General features: G+C 61.7%; 1 protein-coding gene across 5 annotated transcripts in view; it reads left to right on the plus strand.

Annotated features, from left to right (window-relative positions):
• The window catches only part of COLEC11 (collectin subfamily member 11), a 33,348-nt gene extending 17,594 nt beyond the window's left edge, over window positions 1-15,754 (plus strand). For 3 of the 5 annotated variants that reach the window (XM_038560689.1, XM_038560686.1, XM_038560688.1), the window contains 4 exons: window positions 8,496-8,567; window positions 10,847-10,900; window positions 14,894-14,989; window positions 15,104-15,754. In XM_038560689.1, the coding sequence (XP_038416617.1) occupies window positions 8,496-8,567; window positions 10,847-10,900; window positions 14,894-14,989; window positions 15,104-15,513 (632 nt within the window). In that variant the 3' untranslated portion in view covers window positions 15,514-15,754. The remainder of the gene's footprint in view (window positions 1-8,495; window positions 8,568-10,846; window positions 10,901-14,893; window positions 14,990-15,103) is intronic. The other 2 variants (XM_038560690.1, XM_038560687.1) reach the window with 1 other exon arrangement.
• The last annotated feature ends 1,379 nt before the right edge of the window (window positions 15,755-17,133 follow it).

Below are 17,133 nucleotides of genomic sequence, written 5' to 3' on the forward strand. Positions count from 1 at the left end.
CGTATAAGTCAGTGTGAGGCACGCCCTGCAGATATTTCGGGACTGCTCTGTTTTCAGAATTGCTCACCGGCCTTGGTCTCTGTGGGCTTTTCCACAGTCTGGTTTGTCCTGCGGGGCGGAGGGGGGGGGACCTCTCCTCTGTGTCTAGTGTCCCATCAAGGACCTTCCTGCCGTGGGAGACCCTGCCCCCCCAGTACCCCCCCCCGCCACCTGCCACGGTGATGCTGGGTGCCTGTCCTCTCCCTGCTGATGGCTCCTGGGACGCACGCCCGTCTGTGGGGAGAACAGAGGGCGGGGTGGCGGCCACGGCTGGCGGGGGGTCCCAACACATGTCACTGCACCTGTTCAGGCAGCAGCGGCTGGGCGAGGTGGGGCCTGCTGTGCTCCCAAGTGCACAGTAGGGCAGGATCACAGGCCCTGCAGACTCACTGGGGAGGGGAGGCTGGGGTCTTGCAGACCCCTGGTTGCCCCGACACCAGCACTCGCTTCGCCCCCACGACTCTGCTTTGAAGCCTTCCTCGGTTGTTATCTGACCGTGCCAGCCAGGGTGCGCTTCCCCTCCCGGGCCTGGGCTGCGGGCAGGGGTGCTCCCGCTTGGGCACAGCGTCACGGTGGCTGTTCGGGGGCCCAGTGCCTCCCTCCGGCGTCTCGACTGACAGCCGCAAAAATGATCACATGTGGTGTCCTGTCCTCAGCTTCTTCCAACCCCACATTTTTTATTTCATTTGAGTTGTGTGAGTTCTGGCAACACCCCTGAGCCTCCTGTCCTTCTGGCATGTTCTCTGGGTGATGCCCAACCCTTCTCTCTGTTCATCACTGCAGGGTGGGGCCCTCCCTTGGGTGTCTGTGAGTCATTTTGCATAAATGCCCCAGAGCAGGGCTTCCTCCCCTCTGGTCCCAAATCCTGCCTCACCCTCAGTTCCTCCTTCACATCTTGGACAAACTCACCTCCAGGGCAGGCAAGAGGCAGCAGGAGCTGCTGATACGGGGCCTGCTGCTCCTCCGACAGCTCCTCCTTCATGGGCTGCTGGATGTGGGGACGGTCCCTTGTGATCCACTAGCTCCCTGCCTATCGCCCACTGCTCACCCAGACCCCGGGTGGGAGCTGGCCCAGGGCGCCCTGTTCTCTGGGTCTCATCCTGTTCTCTGGGTCCCAGGGGCTCTCACTGGGGGTGGGGGCGGTGCTTCCTCCTGGCACCCCACCTTGCTGTTGGCTTCTAGTGGGCACGTCCCTTGCCCTTTGCCTCCACAGCTAATTGCTCTCCCTCTTCTCCCCATTCTTTTTTATTTTTCATGCTCTGTTTAAAAGACATGTTATGTTCCAGCTAAGGTAGAAAATTTTGGGCAAGAAAAAATATTAGATGTATGTATAAGTGAGGTCATTCAAATGCGATTCATGCTGTGAGGCTCTGTGCATGTGGTGGGGTGACCTGCAAAGGTAGCTGGAGCCCTCACAGCGGTGCCAGAGGAAGATGCAGCCACTCACACCAGTGGTTCTTAAGCGTATTATTTTCCTCGTGAAGCAGTGCAAGTGTACGTAGCGGGGAGCACATGCAGGCAGAGCAGGTCCTGGGGGCTCGCGGGCATCATGGATCCCCCTGCCCCGACACCTACTCTTAGGGCTTTGCAGGGCAAGAAGACCATGGGACTCCGAATCCATCCCAGAAAACACATCAACTGCTTAGACTCATGAACTGTCCCTGACACTGAGGGTCAAGGGACAGCTCTCCTGGGATCCTGGGGGGTGGCCCGGCTAGTGACTGGCCCTTTATGGCAACTCCTGACAGGTATGTGGTGGGCACCCCAGGCCTGTTTCTTTATTCACTGGGCTCCATGCAAGGTCACGGCCAGTGGGGCAGTGAGTGGGGCCCACTCACTTCCGTCTTGGTGACTCCAGGGCCTCATGTGAGATGTGGGACATGGAAGGTCCTTGATCAATTGAAAAATATCTTGAAATTCAGTATCTTTGACTGTCTTCAGATCTCTGGTGACCCTGCCCACCGTGCTGAGGGTCCCGGGGTGCGTACACGTGTCCCCGCTCCGGGTGGTAGAGGATAGGTCTGCGGCCAAGGCTCTGGCCACGCCGAGCTGGGCTGTCTGCAGTCTGCTGACCATAAGGCTTAGCTTCGCCGATGCTTCTCAAACTGTGGTGCACGCGGGAACCCGCTGGGCACTCATTGAAATGCAGCTTGGGTTCGGAGGGCGGCTGAGAGGCGGGCATCGGTCGGCAGCTGCCCTGGAGGTGCTGTTCATGATGCTGCCCTGGGGTGTGTGCTGCGGGTGGGTCCTGAGCATCTGCATGCCCTCCCCTGCCGCTGCACCAACACCTGCAGCTGCATGCTCTCCCCCGTGGCTGCACCTGCACCTACACCTGTACGCCCTCCCCCGCGGCTGGACCTACACCTGCACCTGTATGCCCTGCCCCGTGGCTGCACCTACACCTGCACCTGCACGCCCTCCCCTGTGGCTGCAACTACACCTGCACCTGCATGCCCTCCCCTGCTGCTGCACCTACATCTGCACCTGCACACCCTCCCCCGCGGCTGGACCTACACCTGCACCTGCACACCCTCCCCCGTGGCTGCACCTACACCTGCACCTGCACACCCTCCCCCGCGGCTGGACCTACACCTGCAGCTGCATGCCCTCTCCTGTGGCTGCACCTACACCTGCACCTGCATGCCCTCCCCTGCGGCTGCACCTACACCTGCACCTGCATGCCCTCCCCTGCCGCTGCACCTACACCTGCAGCTGCATGCTCTCCCCCGCGGCTGCACCTGCACCTGCACACCCTCCCCTGCGGCTGCACTTACACCTGCCCCTGCACTCCCTCCCCCGTGGCTGCACCTGTACCTGCACGCCCTGCCCCGCAGGTGCACCTACACCTGCACTTGCATGCCCTCCCTCGCGGCTGCACCTACACCTGAGCCTGCACACCCTCTCCTGCAGCTGCACCTACACCTGCACCTGCACTCCCTCCCCCACGGCTGATCTGCTCCTCTTAGCTTCCCCCAAATGCAGCTGCGTCCAAGTGGGGCTGGGCTGCAGGAGGGATGGCTCCTTGGCTGACTTGCCGTGTGTTGGGGGATCTCAGGCCAGCACTCGGAGCAGGCCCCTGCCGGGGAAGGGAACTCAAACAAAAGAAAGTGCGGGCAAGCTGATGGATGCTTTTTCTGAAATAACAGAGGCAGGCTGAAGGGTCTGCAGAAACCTCCTGCTGTCCTGTGTCCTTTATTGAAAGGAGAAGACTTCCCCCATGCCTGGTGTGCACAGCTTTGTGGCAACAGTACAGAGCTGGCTTTGCTGACACGGCCTGCGACCTGTGTCACCACGGTTTTCAAGGCTCCTCATTCCCAGATGCGCTGCTAAGACAGGATTAGGGAGGCGCCTGGGCCACCTGTCTGAGGAGCTGGGGACTCTCCTGGCAGGCGGAGGTGGAGGGTGACCCTACGTCAGGGACAGGCTTTCTGGGCTCTGCACCGTGCCCGTTACCCTTCATGAAAAATCGCTGGGGAAGCTGAATTCTGAGTGTTCTATTTGCCCCGTCTCCACTTCAAAGGACTGCGTGAGATCTTCATTAAAATTAATAAGAATTACGTGCCTGCTGCGAGCTGCTCCCGTTCTTTCCTTCCTCGTGTGTGTCTAGAGGACAGACGGCTCTCGCACACCTCTCATTAGTGGAACGGGAGGAGGAAGGGGCCTTGCATCAGCCCCAGCTCCCTGGGGAGCTCTGCACGGAGCTCTTCAAACTCGAGGGGACGGGATCTAAGTGTCTCTGCTGCATTTCCAATCATCTCCTACAACCAAGGGAGGGACATTTATTTGCTTTTTGCAAAAAGCTTCTTGTCATTTGGGGGAGCAAGAAAACCTTCCTGGGAGCAGGAAGGCGGCAGTAGAGCCCTTGTTCTAATCCGCGCTCCTCTGGGAGCCTCTGGGTTTATAACCACGATCCTTTTCTACCCACGGGCTGCTTCCCAAGAAATGTGCGTGGGTGAAAAGAGGTCAGCCACGCAAACCACCTGGGATTGCTGCAGAGAATGTGTTGACAGTCTCAGCAGATTTTAATGGTTCTCACCTCTCCTTCCCCAACACACCCAAGAGGTAGAATGTTCCTACTGGGAGCAATAGGTCAGTGTGCAGGGGTGCTGGCAGGGGGCGAGCGTGAGGGGTGCTGGGGGGCCTCCTGGGTGCCTTGGGGGTCTGTGCTCAAACCCAGCTGGTGCTCACCAGCTGTACAACCTCGGGTGGCCTGTGTGCACACGCATGAGCATAAGGGGTGTGTGCGTGTCTACTTGTGTGTGTGTGTACATGTGTTTGAACAGGTGCAGGTATGTTTGCACACACGTGTGTGTTCACGCAGGGGCCTATGAAAAATCACAGCTTCCCCAGCAATTTTTCATGAAGGGTTTATAGATGCATGTGTGTTAGCATGTATGGCGTGTGCACGCATGTGTGTGCATGCATGTGTCAGTGTGCTCTCTGCCCAGCACCAGCGAACGGCAGCTTTTCCCAGCCTGCTCGGGTAGCGGCTCTGCCCTGGGGTGGGAGCGTGTGCACGGCGGGCTGGGGTCTCTAACCCCCTCCAGGCCCGCTGGCCCCAGTGCCCAAACCCTCCCCACTCTGGTGCTCCTGTAAGGCCGCTGGGCGTGTGGCATGAGCAGGTCCTCTGGTGCCTCAGGGCCTGGGGGGGCCCAGTGGAAGAGGCCACTGTCTAGGGGGAGAGGGGCCGCTGGTGAAGGCAAAGGGGTTGCTGGTGGCTGCCCTGCTCCCCACTGGTCGAGGGCCCTGAGCCACGGCACAGCCCGGGGGGCTGGTGTTCCCACAAGCGGTCAGCCCTTCTCTGGGGTTTGGAGCCCTGGACGCCGACGGAGGCCTCAGTCCGGGTGAAGCAGACGCTACCAGGCGCTCGGCGACACAGGCGCTGGACACCGCTCTGGTGCCACTGCCCAGATGACGATGCCGGGGCTCAGAGTGTCGGTAAGGTGTCCCGGGTGCCCAGGCGAAGGACTGGGGCCGGGCTCCCAGCAGCCTGACAGCGGGGCCCACACCCTGAGCCACCGAAGGGCAGCCTTCACCAGTGTGCTGCGTGGCTCAGGTGGGCCGCTTGGCCGCTCTGACTTCCTGGCTCTCGTGGGGCAGCAAGTGTCCCCTCGTGGGGCTGCTTACACATGGAGGTTTACCCTCCGGGTGCCCGGGGCCCACTGAGAGCAGGGTGCCGGCGCGGTGGGCGCCCGGTGGGGGCTCAAGGACCGCCTGCGACATCTGCCCCGTGAGGCCTCGGGTTTTCCTCAGGAGGCCCGGGTCCCACGCATCTCCCAAGGCAGGTGCAGGGCTCAGTACCCGCCGGGGAGGGAAGGAAGGGCCACGGGCGCAGCAACACCCGTGAATCGGCGTTGGCGTTGGGCATGCGATGCAGAGATGGCCCAGGAGGGTTGGGAGCAAGGAGTTTAGGGAGGACGGCGGCCCCGTGGCCTCGGAAGGGCGCGGGCGCGGAGGGTTTTGCTGCAGGATGCTCTTTGCAAGAGGCTGAGCGGGAGCACCGTCCTCACCTCTGATGCTCTGACCACACGTGTGGGCCCGAGGGCCCCGGGTCGGGACAAGGGAGGTGACTCGGTCGGCCGCGCTGCCTTCGCGGAGCACTGCACGCCGGGCGGCGGGAACAGCACGTGTGTTTGTCCCGGGCCGGAGGCCGAGGTCTGGGATCCGGCTGCTGCTGCTTGGGCTCTGGCGACGGCCTCGCCCTGGCCGGACACGACCGACGTCCCCACGATGGGAGGCGGCGAGCTCTGGTGTCTCCCTTCCTGCAGGCGCACCCGTCCCCGCCACCTCCTGACCGCGTGGAGCCCCGGTCACCTGCCGCTCCTGTCGCAGGGGTCAGGGCCTCAGCCCTGGGGGGCAGGGCGGGCGGGCCGCGTGGGAGGCAAGGGCCCCCGGGATGTTCCAGACGGCGGCGGGGACACAGCGCAGGGCTGGGGGCAGCCCGATCCGCTGGCCTGGCGGCGGAGCCCCTGCTCCTCCTTAAGCACAGCGTCAGGGTGGCGTTTGGCGTCCCTCCGCGACAGTGACTCCTTGGCCTGTCGCCCCACATGCCCACACTTGGCGGCAATGGCCGCACCGTCGGGAGCAGGGTGACCGCCGATGGAAACCGTTCTGTTACGTTTCCCTCTGGCGGCCCTGGCAGCTCACCGTGGGCTTGACGCAGGCGCACCTGTCCCGGGGACCCCGAGGGCAGGAAGGGCTGGGCGGGAGCCTGGAGCACGCTCCTTGGCAGTGACTCAGGGTTGGTGGCCGGAGGGACACAGAGGAGCATGGACGGCCAGCTTCCAGCGCTGCCCCCGCGCGGACCCCCTCCTCCTGGGGTGCCGCCCCCGCCCCCTGCCGTCGCTCCCTGCCCGCTGCCCTGACTCTCTCCACTGGGCCCCCGACCCTGCCTGGGGTCCCTGTGACCTCGTACCCGGAGGCCTGTGCCTGTCCTCATCCCAAGGCTTCTCTGCAGTGCTCAACTGATGGCCCTGCTCTGTCCAGGGCCTCACACTCACCACATCCCACCAGTGTCAGGGCGCAGCTCCCACCCTGTGGGTGCCCCCACCTTCTGCAGGGTGACCTCCAGACCGCCTGTTTTCAGTTACCCCCACCTCGCTGGCCTGAGGCCCTGCTGGACCCTCCTGCTGGGGGTCCCCACGGGAACGCCCACTTCCTGGTCCCCTCCCCTGCCCCTGCGTGCCCCGGCGCCTCCCCACCATCGCCGCTGCCAACCCCTTCCCAGACGAGGCTTTACTTCAAGCCCTATGTTCCCCACCCCCGACACGGCTGCAGTGCACCTGCAGCCCCCCTGCTCCCCCGGCCGCGTGTCCTCGCCCCCTTCCAGCCCCTCTTGTTACCAGATGCGTGTCCAGCCTGAACCCCGTCTTGTCTCTCTCCTAACTCCCGACCTGGCCGGTTTGTGCGTCAGCCCCCAGGTCGCCTTCCCCCACCCCCAGCTGGGTCCCGGGCCCCTCCCCAGGGCTTCCCCGCGGCGCCTCTCTTGTTACGACACTTCTCACACCTGTTACAGGTGTCCGATCCCCCAATGTCCCCGGCACCACACACAGCACGCCGTCCACAGGGTCTGCGGCCTGAGGCGCCTCTGTTGCGGCTGGGCCATCTGGCCTCGGTCTCCCTGTCGTCCCCGCCTACCATGGCGCCTGGAGAGGGGCGCTGGGCCTCAGAGCAGCAGGTCATGGCTCCGTCGGTCCTGCTGTACACTGGGGCTTGACCCCGACAGGCCACCCAGGCCCACGGGGCCTTGTCTGTGCAGCAGGTCACGTCTGTGACCAAGTAGGCCAATGGACACGAGTGTGCTTTGTGGATAAGGTAGTGTGAGGGCAGCTGTTTGTGTGTCACGGGGGTGTTTCCCCGTCAGCCGGGGCTGGTCCCGAAGCCTGTGCCCTGTCCACTCATCTCTGTCCAACCCTGATGTAGGCAACATCGCCAATCCAGGAGCTCCCGGCGGGGCCAGCCCCAGCGTTAAGGCGTGAGAAGGTGTCAGGGGGCTGAGCCTCGCCCGGATGCAGCATAAAGTCCTTCCCGTCACCTCTGTCCTGCACAGCTGCTTGCACCAAATTGCTTTTAGTTTTATTCAGTTTAAGGTCATTAAGTTAAATCTGATTGCATGTTCCCTTTACCGTGAGGGTTCTGCGTGTATTTGCTTGGGATTTGCTGGCTCGGTTTGCGGTCTGCGGGGACCACCCGCCGACGGGCGGGAGCGGATGCCAGGTGTTTAAGAACATTGTGGGAGAAAACCTTCACGTCGAGAAAATCCCCTCTGCTGGCGCCATTTGTCCTGTGAATGGGCGACACCTGCCTGTCTTGGTCGCCGTGCATCGGTCAGCGAGGCCGGTCCTGTGGGCTCACGGCGTGCGGACAGGTCCCTGGGCCAGCCTGTGGTGATGCGACCGTGGGAGGGGCTCGGGGCAGAGCGGGGTGGCCACCCTCAGTGCCGCACGGAAGGCTCTGATGGGTGCTGTGCAACCAGGCCCTGCTGGGGGTCACGAAGCATTCCCTGGGCCTTCCTCTGTCAACCTTCCCTCCCCCTCCGCTGGCCTCCGGGGACGAGAGCCACCCGTGCACCTCCAGCTCCCGAGGGCAGCCCGTGGGCCGGTCGGTGGGACTGTGGCCTGCTCCATGTGGTCTGGGGCCGGGACGGAGGCCAGACAACCTCCCTGCACCGATGTAGCTGCCGAGCAGGAGGGGCCGTGGCTGCGGTCGGGGCTGGTGCTCGTTCCGCAGCGCGTGTGACTTCCCGGGGGAGGTGTGCCTTCCTCCAGAAACTATCAGCAAGAACCACCCAGGGCCCATCACTCGCGTGACCTGGAAGAGACGAAGACGAGAGCTGTGCACCTCCGTCTCCTCTCGTGTGTGTGTGCGTGCGCGTGTGTGCGTGTGGGTCATGTTGAGCAGGAGGTGTTCTGAATTACCTGTGCACCAACCAACTTTGATCTTGTTGTTTTCTACAGGAGACATGGGTGACAAAGGACAGAAGGGCAGTGTGGGTCGCCATGGAAAAATTGGTCCCATTGGTTCTAAAGGTACTTGCGACGCCCTTCTTGCCCCATTCCCTCCCCGGCGGATGCGCGGGCGCCCTCGAATGGTTGCAGGTTGGCTGTCCTGCCTGGGGGCTGTGCCTGTTTATTTCTGTGTGCTTTGCACACGGTATGTTCGGTCCCAGGGTTTGCATTTGGGATCGGTCAGAGTTGCCTGCAGGGTGTGCGCCACCCAGGGTGGGGCGAGCGCTCCCAGTCCCAGAGGATTCACAGGGCACCCGGGCGGAGAATGAAGCGCTGAGCCCTGTTTGGGTGATGGGAGGGCCATGCTCCAGAAACACTGTCCACCTCCAGCTTTGGTGACTTCTTGAGATCTGGGGTGGCTCTCCGTGAGAACGGGGCCCAGGAAGGCAACAGCCAGTGTGAAAGCAACCCTGTAGTGACACCCGCGGGTGCGTGGGTCCCTCTCGCGGCCTCGTCTGATGGCACAGCCCTGCAGAGGTGGGCAGGTCAAGAGGCCCAGGCCCAGGAGGACGAGGATGCTCCGAGCCCCTGGTGTGTCCTGTGCTGGAGTCCCCGGGCCCTGAGCTCGCGATGAGTGGGCCCGTGGAGGCCTCCCCACCTCTCCTGGGGGTGCTAATGAGGAGGCCAAGGCTGGGGGGCGGGGTCGGCGGCTGCCGAGCACCTGCGGCAGGGAGGGGTGCGGTGTGGGCTGCTCCATGCCCGTACCAGGGTTCTGTCGGGGTTGTGAGCTGTGAGTGGGTTGGGGCGGTTTGTTCTGACTGGTGGCCACGCACCTCCCCGTAGCTGCAGCCCGTCCCCGGCAGGAGCAGGTCCTCTGCCAGGAGCGTGATGGAGACAGGCCAGCTCCACGTGTCTCCTGGCAAAGCCGTGGGGAGCACCTGCTGGGACAGCCCACCAGGGAAAGAGCACCTAGATCTGCAGGGTGCAAAGAGGGACAGGTGTGCTGCACAAAGGCTTTGACAAATAGTGGTGACATACTCATCACATAAAAGCGGCCACTTTAACTATCTCGGAGTGCACAAGGCAGGGCATTAAGCACACCTGCAGTGACGTACAGCCAGCACCACCGTCTCCGGGACGCCTCATTCTCGGAGGAGGGACCTAGTCCTGGTGGAGCAGGGTCTCCGGGCCCCTCCCTCCGCCGTGGCCCCCTCTCATCCGATTCCCGCCTCTCCACGGGTTTGCGTGTTCCACGGGATGCACCGACGTCTGTCTTAGTCCACTTGGCATCACGTGTTCACGGTTCGTTTCCTTCCTTCCTGAGGCTGAATCGTGGCTACACCACATGTCCTTGGGCCATGCATCTGCCTCTGGGGATTTGGGTCGTTGCCACCTCTTAGCTGTCGGTGAGAACGCAACGCCTGCTGGCGCCCAAGTAGAGACGTGTGTGCTTTTCGTACACAACACGTGCTCGGGGTGAAGGCCAGCGTCTCGCCGAGGGACAGCGTGCCCACAAGCCCCTCGTTTGGCTTAGCTCACGCGCTCAGCTTCCCGGGCCCTCGTCCAGCCGACCTTCGGGTCACGTTCAAGCCCCGATGCTGGCGAGGGAGTCACAGGCTCGTGTGGACGGGACCGACGCCCTCTGCCTCTCCACGCGGACGGGATACAATGTGAATCCAGAGCGGGGGAGGCACTGCTCCTTCCCCGTCCCACGCCAGCGGGGACGTCCGGGCTGTCTCAGGGAGGACGAAGATCACACGGCAGGAGTACTCATGTGCCGTTGATGGATTTGTCGTCTGACTTTACAGGAGCCAGACAGCGTTGTTGGCACGACTGTGTCCAACCCCTTTGTTTTCGAAGCTGGGCAGCAGGGTGGGGCGGGGGCTGTGGGGCGTGTCCTGTCCCCAGGAGGCCGTGTCTCAGGCCCGGCGGCCCCGAAGGTCCCCGGGCCCTCCCACAGCCAGCATCCCACCTTCTCTGTTCCCCTGCCGTGACGGGGGCGAGCACTGGAGTCAGATTTAGTTGTTACCGACTCAAGGTTCGTGACATGATAGCTACAGATTGTTCTATGACACAACCGGGATTTTTCAGAATCAACTTCAAGAAGGACCGTCTGGTAATCTCTCTCATCTCGTCATGAGTATATGCTCCATGTCACATCCATAGAGCCTGAAGAATTAATTATCTGTAGAGCACACCTCCCCGTATTCACAGCAAAGGGAGGGTCTGTGGGGAACCCTGGGACATTACACGTGGAAGAAATAACACCATGAATCTTGGCAATTCTGACCTCATGTGATGTGCCCACCTCTGCTTGACCTTGGTCTGACCTTGCTCTCTCTCTTTTTTTTTTTTTTCAGGTGAAAAAGGAGATTCTGGTGACATAGGACCCCCTGGCCCTAATGGAGAACCAGGTATGACATAGAGGGTCCAAGGCTTTTAAAAAATGTATTAAAAGTTGCATTTTCTTTCTTTCTTTCTCTTTCTTTCTTTCTTTCTTTCTTTCTTTCTTTCTTTCTTTCTTTCTTTCTTTCTTTCTTTCTTTCTTTCTTTCTTTCTTTCTTTCTTTCTTTCTTTCTTTCTTTCTTTCTTTCTTTTTCTTTCTGATTTTACTTATTTATTTATTCATGAGAGACACAGATTGAGGCAGACACAGGCAGAGGGAGAAGCAGGCTCCATGCAGGGAGCCCAATGCGGGACTCGATCCCAGGACCCTGGGGTCACGACCTGAGCTGGAGGCAGACGCTCAACCGCTGAGCCCCCCAGGCGTCTCTGCATTTTCTTTGTTTTATTGAGAGATAACGGACATACATTCCCATAAAGGATTAAGGCGCACAGCACGATGGCTTGATGCACTGATACTGTGAAATGATCCTCACCATAGGTTCGGCTGACACCCATCTCATATCTAGAAACAGTAAAAGGAAAAGAAAGAAAAGGAAATAACAGATTATCCTTGCGATGAGGACTCAGAGGACTTGCCGTCCTCCCAGCTGCCCAGTGTGTCACGCAGTGTCAGCTACGGGGCTCACGTGCGTCACATCCCTGATGGGCGTTTACCCCATGCCGGGGACCCTTCCGCTGGCTCCCGTCCCCCAGTACACATGGAAGTGAGGTCCTGCGGAGTCTGTCCTTCTCCGCCTGATTCGTTTCACCCAGCTATAGGCCTGCAGGGTGCATCCATGTCACCAATGACGGGGTTTCCCAGGGCGCCTGGGGGGCTCAGCCGGTGAAGCGCCTGCCTCGGCTCAGGTCGTGATCCCGGGGTCCTGGGATCGAGTCCCGAGTTGGGCTCACTGCTCAGCGGGGAGCCTGTTTCTCCTTCTCCCTCTGCCCCTTCCCTCGCTCATGCTCTCTCTCTCAAATGAATAAGTAAAGTCTTAAAAGAAAACAACAACATCCCAATGACAGGGTTTCCTAATTGTTTAGAGCTGAATAGTCTCCGCTGTGTACATATGTCACAGCTCATCAACCCATTCATCCATGTATGGATGCGCACGCTGGTTGGCTGGTTTTTCTTCCTCTCTATAGCAAGTCTTGAGGGGCTTCCATTGCTTGCGAAGCTTATAATGTGCAAAAAAAAGAGTTAGTTGAAGAAGCGCCAAGTGGGAGGCATCACACTCTGGGACTTCAGGCTATCTCATAAAACTACAGTAATCGAACCAGCGGGACACTGGCATAAAAACAGTCACACAGACGAATGGAACAGAACCGAGAGCCCAGAAATAAACCCAGGCATACACGGTCGACTAACACTTGATAAGGGGGCCAAGAAGACTCCATGGAGAGACGACGATCTCTTCCATAAACGGCGCTGGGAAAATAAGACAGTTACACAGAAAAGAATGGAACGGGATCCCTATCGTACACTGCTCGCAAAAATTAATTAGAAATGGACTAAAGACTTCAATGCAGGACCCGAACCCATGGAACTCCCGGAGGAACACACCGGGATGAAGCTCCCCGATGCGGGCCTTGGTCACGAGTGTTTGGATAGGACACCTCACGTGTTAAGCCACAAAATGAAAAGTAAGCCAAGTGGGACCACCTCCAACCAAAAGCTTCCGCAGAGCAAAGGAAACCACCAAGAAAGTGAAAAAAGATTCACAAACTGCACGTTTGTTAAGGGGTGAAGATCCAAAACATATAAAGAGCTCATGCAATTCAATAGCCAAACAACCTAATTAAAACATGAGCAGGGACACCTGGGGGACTCAGCCATTGAGCGTCTGTCTGCCTTGGGCTCAGGGTGTGACCCTAGGGTCCCGGGATCGAGTCCCGCATCGGGCTCCCCGTATGGAGCCTGCTTCTCCCTCTGCCTGTGTCTCTGCCTCTCTCTCTGTGTCTTTCACGAATAAATAAATGAAATCCTAAAAACAAAAATAAAAAAATAAAACATGGGCAAAGTACCCGAATAGACATTTTTCTAAGGAAGATGTACGAAAGGCCAACAGGTGCCTGACAGGACGCTGAACACGTCTAGTCCATCAGGGGGATGCAAATCGGTGTCACAGTGAGAGGTCACATCACACCTGGTGGATTGGCCGTTATCAAAGGACAGGTGTCGGCGAGGAGGCGGGGAAGGGGAGCCCTCGTGCCCTGCTGGAGGGAGGGCAAGCTGGCGCAGCACTCTGGGGACAGTGTGGAGGGTCCCCAACAAGTTGAGAATGCAGCTACATGTGACCCAGCGACCCCGCTCCCGGGAATATATCCAAGGGAAACAGCTGTGACTCCAACAGCGTCTGCGCCCCCGGGTTCATGGCGCATTATTTCGAGTAACCAAGACGTGGGGGAAATCACGCTGGAGAAGTCGGTGCGAATCACGGACTAAGACCGCAGCGGTCTGGGCTTAGGGGCCCCCTCCCCGTGGGCTTCTGCTGCCTCTGCTCCCCCGCGCCTCCCCCACCCTGCTGGCCCCCAGCCCGGCCCTGCCCGGCCCCTGCCTGGTGCGTGCCTGCCATGCCCCGCGGCCCCATGTGTGGGTCACCCTCCGTGCCCGGCTGGCAGGTCCCCCGCCGACCACCGTCCCGCTCTGTCCCCTGCTGCCCATTGTCCTGCCTCGTCCCACACTGGTCCCCGCCATCCGTGCCGTCCTCCATCGGCACAGCTGTTCTGTGTTTTCCGTCCCTGCCACCAGCCCCTCGCTCGGGGCTTGCCGTCAGGCCTGGGGGTGGGGAGCCCTGGAGCCTAACAGGCCTCCCAGGGGCTGGTCCTGACCCCCCCCCCCCCAGACCCTGTGTCTGCGAGACGTTCAGGCGTCCACTTGCTGAGTCAGCCTATCTTTCTTTCTCTCTCTCTCTCTCTCTCTCTCTCATACGGTGTCTCCACTTGCTGTCATTCATCCCGATTGTGATATTCAGAGAATAGGCCTTGAGAAAGCTTGGAGCTTGGAAATGGGGGAAAAGAGGTTTCTGAGTAAAGTCTGAAGGGCTTGGACGGCGCTGCCGAGGGAGGAGGAAGGCTGGTGGGCGTCCACCCGGCAGAGCCGTCCCGGGCCGGGCACAGCACCTCTGTGGCCTCCTCTGGACATGGCCGGTCCTGCGGGGAGGAGGCCAGGAGGCCTGTGGAGCCGTCCAGGAGGCTCGGGGACACGGGGGACCAGCCCAGCACTTGTCGCTGCAGAGCCCAACCCCGAAAGCCTGGCCACTGGGGGGGAGCGCGGACGGCCCGGGTCTCCGACGAACTCCTGCTGCAGCACCAGCCCCGGGCCCGAGTGTGGTTTGGGACGCCGAGTGGGAACCGGATCTGGGCGTGGGAAGCGAGGGCGACCTGGACGCCGGGTGACGGACAGGGGCTGAGACTCTGGAAGGCGGGCCCCGTCGTCCAAGGGGGGTGGTCAGGCCGGAAGTGCGGCTGGACCCTGCGCCAGGGGCTCTGCGGGGAGAGGAGGGTCCTGCACGCGGGCTCTCCAGGGGCTGCCCAGCTTGGTCCTGGGGGAGGCGACAGGCTGGTGGTGGCCAAGTCCCCTGCTGCGGTGGGGATGGGGACGGGGGTGTGAGGAGGCCCTTACGAGCAGTGCTCCTCACGGGAGGTGGCTTGGGGCCCCCCGAAGGGCCAGCACCCTGACCTGAGCTGGCACGGCCGGCAGTGCCGTGTGATGAGCCCTCAGGCCCTGGGGCCCCCACCGTCCTCGGAGGGTCCCGCTTCTCTGTGGCTGCAGGGTCACGGCCCCGGCGCCACCCTCCAGCCTGTCCCCCTGCACGTCCCCTCTTCCTTCCCCCAACCAGAGCCCTATTTCGGAACCGCGCTGCCCTGAAGTGGCTCCACGGCTCGTCCTCGCCCTCAGGGTGGAGCCTGGGATCTGCAGCCCAGAGGGCCCGCAGGTTCCACTTGCCCAATAAGCTTTCTGCCTGGGTGGGGGGCGGGGGGGGCAGTCACCCGCTAACGCCAGGGCCGTGTCCCCGCAGGCATCCCGTGCGAGTGCAGCCAGCTGAGGAAGGCCATCGGGGAGATGGATAACCAGGTCACCCAGCTGACCACCGAGCTGAAGTTCATAAAAAATGGTACGTTCCCTGCGTCTCCCCGCCCCCTCCCCACCCCGAGACCGCGGTCCGTGTGTCTGGCGCGTGTGCCGCGCACCGAGTGTGCTTACGGAAACGCGAGTGCTCACTTTCCAGCACTGCCCCCCCCCGCAGCTGTGGCCGGCGTGCGCGAGACGGACAGTAAGATCTACCTGCTGGTGAAGGAGGAGAAGAGGTACGTGGACGCGCAGCTGTCCTGCCAGGGCCGCGGGGGCACGCTGGGCATGCCCAAGGACGAGGCCGCCAACGGCCTGATGGCCGCCTACATCGCGCAGGCCGGCCTGGCCCGCGTCTTCATCGGCATCAACGACCTGGACAGGGAGGGCACGTTCGTGTACTCGGACCGCTCCCCCATGCAGACCTTCAACAAGTGGCGCAGCGGCGAGCCCAACAACGCCTACGACGAGGAGGACTGCGTGGAGATGGTGGCCTCGGGCGGCTGGAACGACGTGGCCTGCCATGTCACCATGCACTTCCTGTGCGAGTTCGACAAGGAGCACGTGTAGCGGGCCGCCTCCCGGGTGGCCGCCCCCTGGCCCTGTCCCCCCGCCCCTGCCCCCCCGCCTCCTGCACGGGGCCCCTGGTGCCCGCGGCCCGCCGTCGGGAGGACAGGCGACATTGCCGGGCGTTATTGGTGAAGACGTGAGGTCTTGTCACCCGTATGGTGGCCACATGCTCATTATGGAATTATTACTCAGAATCGCTCTCGCCTTTGTCCAAACTATAAAATAAAAGCTTGAAAGATGACAGGAGTTCATCCAGACAATGGCAGTGGGGTTTACGGGATGGTCTTCCTTTAGATTTCTGCCTGCAGAGGGACCCGCGTCACCCTGGCTGACTTCTCTATGAATCACCTTCATGTGTATGTCCCCTTCGCCGTTGGCTACGTAGGGACAGTTCCGCTCACAGCAAGCGCGGCTCGGGGGAGGGAAACCCGAGTTCCCCACGGGACACGCGGGCATGGGTGTCCCCGGAGGCGCTGTCCGCCCCTGTGATGGCAACCCCACCTGCCTTGTGATGACCTCATTCAGGGGGTCGGGGTCCCCGGGGGGCAGGACTTTCCCGAGGCTCAGCTGGACCCCCTTCTGCACGTGGCGAGCCGCAGTGGTCGTGGGTAGGGTCGGGCTCGGGGTCACGGGGGCCTGCCCCGGGGCAGCTCCCGACGCCCCGTCCCATCGCAGGGGTGTTGTGTGCACGGGCGGAGCCACCAGGTCCTGGGAGCTCAGGGCGGGGACACCACAGGATGCGGACACCGGGAGGCCCCTCCAGAACCTTTTCGTGCATCACATTCCCTAGTGAAAAACATGCTTCTTCAGGTTCCAGACACCACCACACGCAGGCACACGCAGAGGCAGCCCAGCTGGGGTCGTGGGGGCAGCTCCTCAGGGGCCGCTCATGCTCCTTGTCCTACGAGTGAGGCCCCGGCCGCCCGATGGTCTGGACCACGTCTTTGAGGATGTCCGACCTCAAAGTGTGGCCGACCGCCGCGGACGACAGTGGTGTGTCTCCCGCTGGAAGCAAGGGCAGGTCCGCTTAGCCTCCAGGGCACCGGGCACCAGTCACCGTCCAGCATGCCCCCAGCCTGGTGCTCCCCACCTACCGCCCAGTGCCCGCCTCTCTCCGAAGGGACGCCTCCCCGGGGCCCATCCAGTGGGTGGGGGCTCGCAGCTGTGCTGGGGCAGGGCACGGACGGGGTCCCCGAAGCCTCTGCCCCGCGGTGCCTTTCCTGCACCCCGCACAGAGGCCCTGCTCTCCGTCAGAGGGCGGGTCGGAGGCGTGCACCCGCCTCCCCCGGGGCTCCTCTCCTGGCTTGTGCGCCATCCTGGGGGAGCCCCGGACCCCCCTCGAGGCTTCCTCTCTCTCACTTGGAGGTGAGGGGGATGGAGGGTGACACGTCTGTGCCCTTGTGTCACCTCCGACTCTGGAGAAATTGGAGGGAGCTCAGCGGGTCCAGCCCCTCCTGCCGTGTCCTGCACTCGGCTGACCTCCGAGGGGACACACGGCCTTGTGGCTGCCCCCTGGTGCCCCTTGCCCCCCCAGGACGAGGACCCTGTCAGAGCGAACCTGATAGGATGCCAACAACCGGGCGTGAGGTCAGACCACGGTCCCGAATTTATTCCCCAACT

This window comes from Canis lupus, chromosome 17 (genome assembly GCF_011100685.1).
Source record: "Canis lupus familiaris isolate Mischka breed German Shepherd chromosome 17, alternate assembly UU_Cfam_GSD_1.0, whole genome shotgun sequence".
NCBI lineage: Eukaryota > Metazoa > Chordata > Mammalia > Carnivora > Canidae > Canis > Canis lupus.